Genomic DNA, 12,164 nt, shown 5'->3' on the forward strand with positions numbered 1-12,164 from the left:
GAGTTAATAAACAATGCGTGTATTATAAACAGATACAAATGGCATTTCTTATACCGAACGCAGTCAATCAAAACATTTTCATAACAACAATGGAATATTTCTGTTTAGTGGTACGAGGGGCGTGTCAAATTTTATTTCTAAGAAAACAGCTTCCAAAACAATATCATGTCCATGATAATAAGGGCAAAGGGGAGGAGCTAGCTTTATCAGTACAAGTTTTCTCTGTGTGACAACGCATCAGTAATCAGATTACGACAAGATGCTCACCAGTGTTGTTGTGTTCGTGGTGTCTGTGTGTGCTGGTTTAGTAATAGGTCTAACTACAACACGTACAGATGACCAGCATAACATTAAACATGAAGTTTATTACAAGCATATGAAATTACCACTGAGTACTTTTGTCGGAGAAAAGGTAAGGTCACCGACGGATATCGATATAGACCTTAATCCGTGGTTCACCATCACCGTTCTGTTTCCTTATTATTTATCCTTTGACTAAATATTGCAACTTATTTAATCTTATTTAATATAGAGAAATTTAGACACGAGTATTGAAGAAATGCATGATATTGGTTCTGAATCTTCTGAATTTTTTTTTACAGAAAATTGAATATGGCTGTTCGGCTTTCCCGCTCAAAGCAGACGAATATATAAGTAAGTAATACTAGTATTCAATACGTTACTGTGACACATCCTTAATAGTTCACATATCTATATTGTTGTTGATTTTCTTGACCTCACGTTCGATGATCAATCACATAATTGATATAGATATAGGGAGTTATTATGGTACATCGTCTACATCACCTGATTGGAATATTGCTACAAATCCTCCTTATGTACAAATAAGCCTTATACACAAGTCTCGTGAGAAAATATATCGTTCGTTTCGCTTTATTTCATTTCATGTTATTTCATGTGGCAACTTTATATAAAGCTTGCTTGCTTGGCTTAGTGGTAGAACTCGGCTTATTATGCCGGAGTTCTATGTCCGATTTCTGTCGGGGGACCCAGCAGAAGTGTGTATTTTCCCCTGTTTTTTTTTCCATTTTGTACAATAAAACAAATCAAACAACTGTGACCAATGATTATATACACTTTTCTTTTTTTACCGATGTTGTTCTTTACGTTTCTGTCTTCCTCACCTATCTCTTGGTATGGTTATTTACAGCTGAATATTTGCCAATCGGAAAACGTAACGATTTGTACCACATCACCGTGAGTGTGTGTGACACTCCCTACGATAAGTCGCCTATTTGGTAAGATGGAAAAAGTTACAATCATAGAAATAAAGATAAAATCACCAACACTGATATAATATATCCATGTTAAGGATGGTAGTGGTAGTATGCACATGTATGGCTAAAATCAGATTCCTGTTTAACGAAAAGAAAATTAATTATACAATATTTATAGATATTAATGAGAATCGACGTAATAACGTTATTTATAACGTATTACAATGTTGTTTTATTTTATTCCTTGCTCGCGTTTTATATCTAAATGAAGGAAAGTCAGTGCTTTGATATTGCCTGTTTTACACTGTCAAATTTATGTTTTATCAGACCAGACACTTCTTTTTACATATATGTATTTACGCATTTGTTTGAAGTAGGACAGAACATGATATTAAATTCATCAATTGAAAAAACATTCTGAATAAAAGGTAAGACAAAGCTATGATTATATAGATAATTATAGACAGACAATTACAACAAACTAATTTTCAATGAATGTACCACACCCTTACTGTAGATAATTATGACAATAAGATAAATAGAAGAAAATGAATTTAATGCATAACTGGTATATGTATTTTAGGGAATGCATCAACCCGAGTCATGTTTGTAAAAATTCGAAAAGAGAATTCCTGTATTCCTGGACGAATGGTGCCCCGGGATGGACTTTACCTGAAGGTTAGTCTCTAATCAACTGAAAATCATATTGTAATCAGTCATTCGGTTTAGCCTCCACAGAAATCTTGAAGTCCTTGTCAACAGACTCTTAATTCTTACTCAAATTCGATTAAACTAGGGGATATGAAAGAGGATATGAATAAAAACAGATTTCCATGAAGGCTCTTGGAAACTAACAAAGGGATTCGGTAGGTAAGCGTCTGCTTCTGCATCGACGACACCCATCATGTAAATCCTAGTCACCCCAAGTAAGGGATCAATGCCATATTCCCAACTGAGAACAAGAGAACCATAGGGGCGTACCACTGTATATCAAACATTTTCAGCTCCATTTCTCAATAGCATTGTCTCCACCCCAGTATGGTATATCTTCATCAGAAAACAATTGTTATTTGACTCTTTAATCTTTCATCTATTTATTTACATACATACTGAAGTCACATTGTATGTGTCCTCACAGGTACGGGCATATATACTGGTAATAGATCCAAATACGTAATAATGCAAGTCCACGGAAGAGACGACATCTCAGGTAGGTGCAGTCTTCGATCGTTTGATACAGCTTACTATGTGAGAGAGAGACAAGGAGATTTGTTATTCCTGCATCACTGTCAATAAAAAGTTAACGAACTTTAATCCTGATTGGAAATCTTACATATTTTTTAGGTGATTATCAAACTTGTATACGTCTCCGGATACACAGTAAAACAGTAACAGAGTATAGACCAAGCAATCTGTTATTCATATCATTAACAGTTCAATATTCAATGAAAAAAAATTTGTTTGCAAATGAGCCATTGGTTTTGTTATTCGCAAGATGAATTATAATGACATATCAGTTTTCATATATTTCCTTCTACTGACGTATGTAGTGCATGTTTTTCCCCTGATATCAATTTACTAATATACGTTCATATCTGTTATGTTTGAGTTCCAAGTCTATATATCATTTTTATTCTCCCTGTCAGATGAACGTGTCAAAGACTTTGCACACATGCGTTTGAAAATCCAAACCACCAGGTATATATAAGAATCACTGTAATGCAAAAATCAACAGGTCAAAACAACTTTGAGAGGAATTCATAATAATTTCAATAGCCTAGATAAACTGTAAGTCTTTACGATATTTATCAAGTGTGAAAGATTACCTTTATTGTTATTATTAATTATAATATTTATTAGGAACATTGACAAATGTATTGTCTTTTATATACCAGACCTCAAGTAGCAGCTGCTGTTAGCATGTACACCGGATACGGTTATATTCCTCCCCATGTAGATAGTAAGTATATGTAGGTAATGTTTGTATACCTATATTGGTGTCTTTTGTTATATATATCATCTCATGACGTTATAATCATTATGTCATTTTCTAATTATTTACTAAGGAGAATGCTTCGATTTTTTAAGTCAGTCAAAAGACGTCTTTGCTGTAGTCGATATATTATTTGAAAGAGTATAAATGTATTTAAAAAACTACACGTAGTTATATTTAGAATGAGAAATTAGGATGAGTTACTATTCTTGAGACTATAATGTTTTACTTGTAGATTTCACAGTTGATACAGCATGTGTATGGAACAAGACGACACCTGTGCCCATCCTAGCTTACGGAATACATACACACACCAGGGGTCAGTACACAAATGCTGAGTGACCTTGTCATAATTGTCAAGCATGCATACATGATTTCATTACTTATATTAATACAGAAGATGATATCATTCTCAGACCACTTCAGTAAAGTTAATTCTGAATTGAGATCACCTGACATTTTGTCACATATCCATAACCCATCATATCTTTCTTTTGAACTTGTCATTGTATCTTTATTTCATTTTCTTTCTTCTCATTTTTTAAAAAAAAATCTTGTTTTGTTTTTGTTTCTCGCATATCTTTTGATTTCATGAAAATTATTCTTGGCTATGGTTATAAATGTACTAGTGAGGTTCTACAAACATATTCAAATCGAAAAAAGGGCTCATTTTGATTTTATTGGATACAATGTAAACGACATCTATAATTGTGATCTCTTTTTTATTAGGTTTGGCGCTATCTGGTTACATTGTCCGAGATGGTCAGTGGATCGAGATTGGACGCGGTGACCCATTATATCCATTGGTGAGTAAAGTCACCTTTTCTCTTTCATAACACCAACTACAACTGTCAAAATAAATCATGCATGGTAGAATATTTAGGTTGATGAAAACCTATGATAAAAATCTCATCTGTAAACAACCTTCTTTCCAAAGACTTAACCGATATTTAACATGGGTTAGTAAGATAACTCTTATACAATATGAATATTAAGTATCAAATTAAACACAGCAGGATTTCTTAGGTAATATCGTTTGAAATAGTAGGCACTTTCTAAGCATTGTTTTTCATTAGGAGATGGAAATCGTACTCAATGTCGTTTTCATTACAAAACGTACAAATCCTCTGGAGATATCTCTTATTCATTAGTTGCATTAATTGATATATTCGTTTTGTTCCACTGTAAAGTAAACGACGAAAGGTCATGGAGTACGAGATACCTTCACTTCAGATTTTTGTGTTAGTCTTTATACTTGTTTATTCACGAATGTTTCTAAATAATATTTTAATTTTATGATACAATTGTGGTAACGCACAACGCAAAAGATAATACGCGCACATCGGGCTTATATCACGTGCATACCGTCCTCACATCGTCCGCACACATCCGCAATACAGTATCTAGCGCACAGCTGTGCGATAGGATCGCACATTTCGACTTGGTAAAATGTCTATTATACTGTATTGAAATTAAATGGAAAACTCACCAATTTATAACTAAATAGCGAACAAAAGCGTTTTCAAATTGATCAGTGATTATCAAGGTCTTTTTTTAATTCGACAGTTATTCTATCGTATTGTTTCATTCCTCAGAGAATGGTGAGTGGTGTGCTGCGGATATATACGTGAAAGGTCCTGTTCCGTACCGGCTAGGTCTTCCATGTAGTGTACATGTTTTGTTTACAAAACGATATTTTTAATACAGATGCTTTCCTGACGGTATAAGATTTCAGATGATCCGTTACAACTTGACACTGCTGATAGACCTTAGGTCTGCCTTCAAGCCACTCTTTCATTCATTCGAATGGTGGCACGGTTTACGAATTGCAAGGCACTTATCAATTATGTGTCGTTTGTACAGTCTTCTTGTTCTTATTGGTATTGACAGCTAATTATTTATGAATATAATTAACCCGTTTTGTCGCTATTCCAGACAATGTTTGACATCACAGATCGAAAGATGCGGATTCTGCCTGGAGATATTATCGTAAGTATTGGATGTTTATATTCAAAGCTGAAAAAATTATTGAATAACCTAGTCTCATTTTTATCGTTTTAAAACTTATTAAATATCATTATTGCATTTGTTTCTTTTTATTTATTTTTCTCATTGATCTGTTTTATTAATTTACATGTTCGTTCGTTTATTTATTTATTCATTGATTCATCTAATAACTGTTTTATATGAGAAGCACATCTTTTGAGAGGACATGCATCAACTCAATTGTTCTTATTTTGATGAGTCGACAGCGACCACAATTACCGCGAATTACTTGACAGCAAATTAAATGTCTGAACATCATGGATATGCATTTGATATGTATGTTGTATAATGTTTATCAGTTATAGGTATTGTGCATTTCAGGCAACCAGATGCACATACCGGAATACTGACAACACACGAGTCTCCATGGGGTAAGCATACCATTAGGAAGAGTAAAATTAGAGTGAAAGATTGAAAATCGACGAACCGTAAAATGTTTACATGACACCGCTTAAATTTTACCTTATTCATGTTAATGTTCATGATGGTATATCAATAAGGCTGTAAATCAGAATTTGTACATTCATTGAGGACAACTATCTATAGAGAAATATCGTAAAGTTATGTATATGCCTGTTTTGAGCACATACTTTTCCTATTTGGTAAATGGTCGTTTCACGTGATATAAGACTGCTATAAATATATAGAATTAGTGTTGTTGCTTCCTTGATGATCAAGGTATATTCGTAGATTACTTTTCGTAGTTTTGTGGTTGTAAACCTGATTTACATGGCAATGTCTTCGATAAAACAAAAGGCGCTTTCCCTTGTGAAACATCAAACCTTACTCTTATTTTACCGTTCCAATTCCTCCGTTTAAATCTTCTCTTTGTCCATATCTTGTCCTCTCTTTTGTCTATTTGATTTTTTCAACACGTCGGTTGCTTTTGTAATTTTGTATATAACTGTTGTATATTGGTGACGGACCAGTATGTGTTTTAGCTATATACTAATATCAGTTTATACATGACTACTATCATTTTGTAGAGGACAAGTGTAAATATGTAGATGGGAAGAAAAGAATGTAGAGGACTAGCGTACATTTCTAATGGACTACAGAGAACCTTTCCAAGGGGCAAGTTTAGATACAGAAATGTCTTTGAAAATCCCCTGAAATATTACCATTATTTGTCTTTCGCTGTTCTTTAAAGGTTCACCCACGTCAGAGAGATGTGTAATTATTTCGTTTACTACGGAGTAACTCCTGACAAAATTGCTTCGACCAAAGCCATCGCATGTGGCGGAAATGCACAGGGGACAGGCTGGGACCAACTGTTTGACAACATTCCAGCAGACGCTAGTGATCCTACTGGAGACACGGAACAATCCCGTTATGTCAAAAAGTATCATCTTACCAAAAATTACTGAAGGGTTGTCCTTTGGTTTCTCCTGATTATAGATGGTAGTCACCGATAAATGAAATTCAGAATTTCACAAATAATTATAAAAATAAATCCATTATCTTATTTCTGTGCTACCGATTTGTTTTTACTAGTAAATATGTTTTAATTTAACGTGTATTGTGTAATTTAGTTCAAGTCTATAACTTCAGTGATGCGAACACGATTATCATCATTTTGACCTCATTGATCCTTGAACCCAATGCTCTCCGAAGACATACGTATCTAATGGATCTTAAGTATGCTTGAATTTGTAAAATATTCTGTTCACAATATATCACTTATTTTAATAAGTAACCTTTTATGTTTTAAGAACAAGCAAAACTTACGGTTTATTTAAATTGTAAACCTGCATACCGGAGAGAATATCTTTTTATTAAATGACTATAAGATGAAAAAAAATGAAAACAAAACTGAAATATATCATTTGTCTATCAGATGAAACTAGGAAACAAAACAATTACTGAGTGTAATTAATAGTTTTTTTAAAGACAAATCATAAATATATGCAATATGAAAAGAACAAAAATATAGAGACTTGTATACAAAAGAAATAAATGTAATATATAGCAAAAAATGATAATATGTATTAACAATGATAATATTTACTAGCGACCGTTCGAGTAAACTTAAGTTCTGCAAGTACACATCTTAATATTTTATCCTAGCGTCATATCCATAATTTCACTGTTCAATTATTAAACATGTTTACATATGTATATGTCAAGGTATTGCTCTGCACAGCAGTAAAACGCACATGAGATTTCATAAACATTGTGGTAGATCCCTTATTCTGTATAGCTTATCTTTTTTCTTACTACAGACGTACCGTTCTCTTTTTATTTGGTGTGATTTCAAGAAATGCCAAATTTGTTATAAGTAGAAATATGCATGCTGTTGATAAAATGATTCCTTAGCTAAAAGGTTCCGACGGACGGACGGAAACAAAGTACCCCTGATTTACCGACAGGTGGCTATAGACTATCATCCAAATGTTGTATTACATATTTAATAAATTAAATTTGTGGAAACTGCCGTGTTGAACTTAGGCATAAAACCAAGTAGACACAAGGACATTAAATGACCACGCCTTCTAAACATTCTTAAAAGATTACACATTAAAAATCAAATGTATAAGTATGCAACACAACAGATCCCATTAATATATACAACTATCTAGTTTGATAGTTTAAAGTTGATATATAACAAGGACATTGATCTTGACAAAATCGTTCGAGTTAATGTTCCTGCGAGTTAAACTTCCGAAATATTGCATAACATTCCAAAAACGTTGTAAATCTAAAGAACACAGAAAATGGTAAAAAAATTGAATATACTAAATTCAAAAGATATTGCGGAAAGTTACTGTGGTGCAATAGCTGTGTACGGGAAAATTCAGATATAAAGAAACTGTCCGTAAACCAGAAAATAAAGTTGTTTATCATTGTGAATATCAGAACTGATTCAAGTAAGTTTATGTTTGATCGGGGGTCAGTTTTCCTAAATCGGTTCGCATGTAACAGAAACACCACTTGAAGGTAGTCTTGGAATACGCTGAAGGCATTGGTGAACAGGATGATTTTGGTATTTTGATCGTCGGTGACGTCAGCACCAATAGCGATGCTGATATGTGCTAAGAATAAACCAAACGCCGACAGCAAATACAAATATTCCCGAGACTTCAGGCCTTTCGGTGAACTATCAGGAGTACAGTAATGAGCCAAACAATAGAAACCAGCAAACGTTGCAAGCGCCATCATCACTTTCAATGTTAACTCATATACTTGCGCAATATACAGTATGACGTTTCCATCCCCTATATCTAGAACGAGGACAATGTAACACACAACAAGTCCTAGCCCTGTTGTTATGCTCATTGCCAGTGAAAGTATTTGTACTAATGTCCGCCTGCCTCTATTTGCCGGATGTTCGATGACATTGAATCCATGCAGAAGGGACGTCTGCTCCGATTCCTGTACGTCGTTTATTCCTATATACGTTGGTGATTCATCTTGAGGATTCGCTTCTTGTTTCGGTGACCAAATCTCAAGAAGTATTGTACTGAACAGAAAAACATACTCAACGAAAGCTGGTCTTAGAAAGGGTAATGACTTTTCTAGAAGCAATGTCATTGTACTGTTGTTTCCTAAACAGGATATCAAGTCAATGTCATCTTCGACTTCTATCAAAAATGATCTGGTGTTTTTCATTTGATAGACATACAAGATCACTGATAGATTACAAGTTAAAATCAAAAACATAGCGTAATTCACTAGTGAGCTCTGTTTCAGCTCGAACGGAGAAAAATAAGAGACGAAAACCATTTCTGAGAATAAAGCTAGGATCAATGTGATATTGAAAACTAATAAAATATTCCAATAAATTCCACCAGCGAAATTCACGGAACATTCAATCAGTTTTCCTATGAATAACGCACAAGATAATCCCGAGGACAGGCCGAAGATCCACATGAAAACCACCTGAAGTTTTCTGGTATTCCTGTCATTTCTAGCAGCGACAACTGATTGAAGGCCATATTTCCGTACTTTGTTTCCAATGATACAGAAGATGGATAATGCAGATATCATAATCACTAATAGAAGACTAAGAACAAATCCCAATCGAAATTCCGCGTGTTTGGGTATACTTTTAGTGACAGTGAATCCAAAGACAAGTGAAACAAATATCATGACAAGAACACGGGACGAGATTACACAGTCATAATACCAAGATCCATGCTGTCGCCTGCGGTATTGTGGACCAGCAAACGGTAGAATGATGGTTGATGTCAACAGCTTGCCACACACCGATTCCATGACGGAAAAGCAATATCTACAAAAAATATTAACTGCAGTTAAAATATTTGCATTGTCTGTCTGTTACGGAACTTTCCTTCTGGTTTATAATGCCAATAGAATAGAATTCTTACAATAGAATCAATACATTCCATTGTGACGTTCCGATGACAACACTATCAAAAGCGTATTAGTACTGACGTATGAAGAGTCCGAAATGTCACAGAATGAACACGCTTTTGGGTTTACTATAATCCCATGTATACATAGTTAGAAATAATGTGACGAAATGGTAAACAGATTATAGGAAAAACGTACACAAGAAGGTCTCTATTTGCTGTTGTCGATTCGGCTATACTTTATGTAACACGTGGTCATAGATGTGATTGTCTGTGATCCTAATAGTGAACTCTACTGGTTAATTTCGTTAGAATATCTCAAAGTCAGTAGCAGACATTCTAATATCCTATTGGAGAAATTAGATCATCAAGTTAAGAAATGGTAACACTTTGCAAAATGTATTTCCACGTACCTATCAAAGAAGGCAAGAAATTCATTTCACTTAATGTATTGTCTCTTTTATCCAACACACTCACTGACAAAGCACCCGGTATCATTCGGAGTTGCTTAGAGCAAGATAGGTCATGGTTAAAGAACAACAATATCAATATCCAAAACATTATGGATTTACTAGAACGTTTGCATTCTAATGCACTATCTATAAGCAACAGTATGGTACAGTCAATAGCCGCCCATAATTTCCAGAAAAAGAGGCTATATTCAGAGCCACGACTCCTAGTCTTTGCAAACGATATCTCCCTGACATTGGAAATAATCAAGAAAGGGTCACAAAAGATTTGACAGTGCATGTAAATACCGTAGATACCTACAAACACCATCAAAGTAGCCTGTGAGGAAGAAATCAATGTCACTGTCCTTCATTGTCATCCTTCTAGTAAGGAAAGATGATGGTACTACTAGAACCTCAACTTCAGATCGCACCACCCTCTTACACAATAAATCGGGCGTTGTACGCTCAACAAATGTGAAACTGATGTCATAGAGGAACAAGACTAGACGCAAGAACAAAATGACAAGCAATGAAACCTTGTGGCTACCCTAATTGGGCAGAATTTTGGGAATGTAAAGGAAAGACCGAAGGACGAAAAAGCAAGAAAAAACAAAACAAAAGGACAAATAGTCATCCCTTATATCAACGGCCTGTCAGCAAACCATTCAGGGAATTTACCATGGCCACAGTATTGCAACAGCCACGAAACTTCTTAAGGATATATCCTTGTTCATCATAAGGATAAAATATCCAAAGAGGACGTCGCAGAATTTGTATAAAAAATCGGATGTAGGAACTACGCCACAACTGGCTAGTACAACAACGGAACAATCAGGCACACTACAGTTAACACGTTCAACGTCATAGCACACAACGGAACCACCAGGTACATTACAGTTTACACACCCAACTTCATAGCACATAACGGAACCATCAGGCACACTACAACTAACATGCCCAACTTCATAGCATATAATGGAACCACCAGGAAGAGTACAGCTAACATGCCCAATTTCATATCACACTGAGGAACCACCAAGCACACTACTGCTAACACACACAACTTCATATCACACAACGGAACCACCAGGCACACTACAGCTAACACGCCCAACTTCATATCACACAACGGAACCACAAGGCACATTACAGCTAACGCGTAACACAAGGAAATATGATATTTTCCAATTGTCCTGATGGTCACCATAAAACTTCTCTGTAACCTTCATGAACCGATATATATATTAAACTGAAATAATAGTCGTATCAATAGTATAGGAGACAAAGCAAGAACATATTTAGATATTTTTGCAATATACATCGAAACACTTGGAGAATGACGACGTTTGAATGTAATTCAAACTCAAAATATATTGAAATGTGCTGTAGAAAGGCTAGTGTCTTCTGTTTCACCAGTAACACACGACATATAATCTTAGTCAATCTAAGTAATGTCATATTGTAGAATGACAGTCATGAGCAAAGTCATATCTTACCTTTTAATCTCACGACGAAGATAAATATATCCAAATTGATATTGTTGCACAGAGCAGACCTTCAATATACCCTATAGCTGTGTAACACAGTAATGCTTCGATGCACAACTGTGGAAACCCAACGATAGTTATTTTCATCCGCGTTCGTTTTGAATGACGGGGTATCAGTTATTGGTGTTACAGACAAAGAACATCCTATATTTACTTCCCGTTTAACGATGACGAAATGTCATATGATTTTCTTGTAAATATTTGAATAAAAACTCTTTACATAATAGAACATATATGCAGTTCAATGTTGACGGAGAAAATATTCCAATGATGATAAATCATAATGAATATAGAATTATGTTTAAGGTCTGTTATTTTTGTTTCTTTAATAATTACAACAACATGTTTTGGAGGTGACACCACATCGAAAGTGTGTGTGTAAAGTATCCGTAATAATGAAAAGATAGTTACCAAATTATCTCTTGTTAACTGTGTACAGGTACTTTCCTTTATAGTTTGTCAAAAGAAACATTTCGGGGATACAGAGAGTAGTTACAGCATCACAATGTATATAGCATTCGCTAGTAAACAGGGAAGTAGAGTTAATTTAAACTTGTTTAATTACAAAAAAACAA

The 12,164-nt window shown here is 34.6% G+C and overlaps 2 protein-coding genes across 2 annotated transcripts; one reads left to right on the forward strand and one right to left on the reverse strand.

The window, feature by feature from the left end:
* The first annotated feature begins 259 nt into the window (after positions 1 to 259).
* On the forward strand, positions 260 to 6,644 carry LOC132558569 (peptidyl-glycine alpha-amidating monooxygenase B-like). Its single transcript, XM_060223154.1, has 12 exons — positions 260 to 412; positions 603 to 654; positions 1,172 to 1,259; positions 1,822 to 1,916; positions 2,377 to 2,448; positions 2,885 to 2,936; positions 3,134 to 3,198; positions 3,467 to 3,550; positions 3,961 to 4,037; positions 5,167 to 5,220; positions 5,599 to 5,648; positions 6,428 to 6,644. The coding sequence occupies exons 1-12, from the start codon at positions 260 to 262 to the stop codon at positions 6,642 to 6,644; spliced, it is 1,059 nt and encodes a 352-aa protein (XP_060079137.1).
* A 1,270-nt stretch (positions 6,645 to 7,914) lies between these two features.
* Positions 7,915 to 9,492, reverse strand: LOC132558558 (uncharacterized). The gene has a single exon (XM_060223143.1). The coding sequence runs from the start codon at positions 9,490 to 9,492 to the stop codon at positions 7,915 to 7,917; it is 1,578 nt and encodes a 525-aa protein (XP_060079126.1).
* Positions 9,493 to 12,164: the final 2,672 nt, after the last annotated feature.

Source organism: Ylistrum balloti, unplaced genomic scaffold (assembly GCF_031769215.1).
Source record: "Ylistrum balloti isolate Yb309-2 unplaced genomic scaffold, AGI_CSIRO_Ybal_v1 Utg370796, whole genome shotgun sequence".
Taxonomy (NCBI): domain Eukaryota; kingdom Metazoa; phylum Mollusca; class Bivalvia; order Pectinida; family Pectinidae; genus Ylistrum; species Ylistrum balloti.

What these genes read in the sequence shown, in the direction of transcription:
- LOC132558569 (XM_060223154.1), top strand. Translation starts at nt 260, where the DNA reads ATGCTCACCAGTGTTGTTGTGTTCGTGGTGTCTGTGTGTGCTGGTTTA. An exon ending in TTGAAAATCCAAACCACCAG is followed by an intron (nt 2,937 to 3,133) that starts GTATATATAAGA and finishes TTTATATACCAG; the next exon opens with ACCTCAAGTAGCAGCTGCTG. An exon ending in TATTCCTCCCCATGTAGATA is followed by an intron (nt 3,199 to 3,466) that starts GTAAGTATATGT and finishes TTTTACTTGTAG; the next exon opens with ATTTCACAGTTGATACAGCA.
- LOC132558558 (XM_060223143.1), bottom strand. Translation starts at nt 9,492, where the DNA reads ATGGAATCGGTGTGTGGCAAGCTGTTGACATCAACCATCATTCTACCG.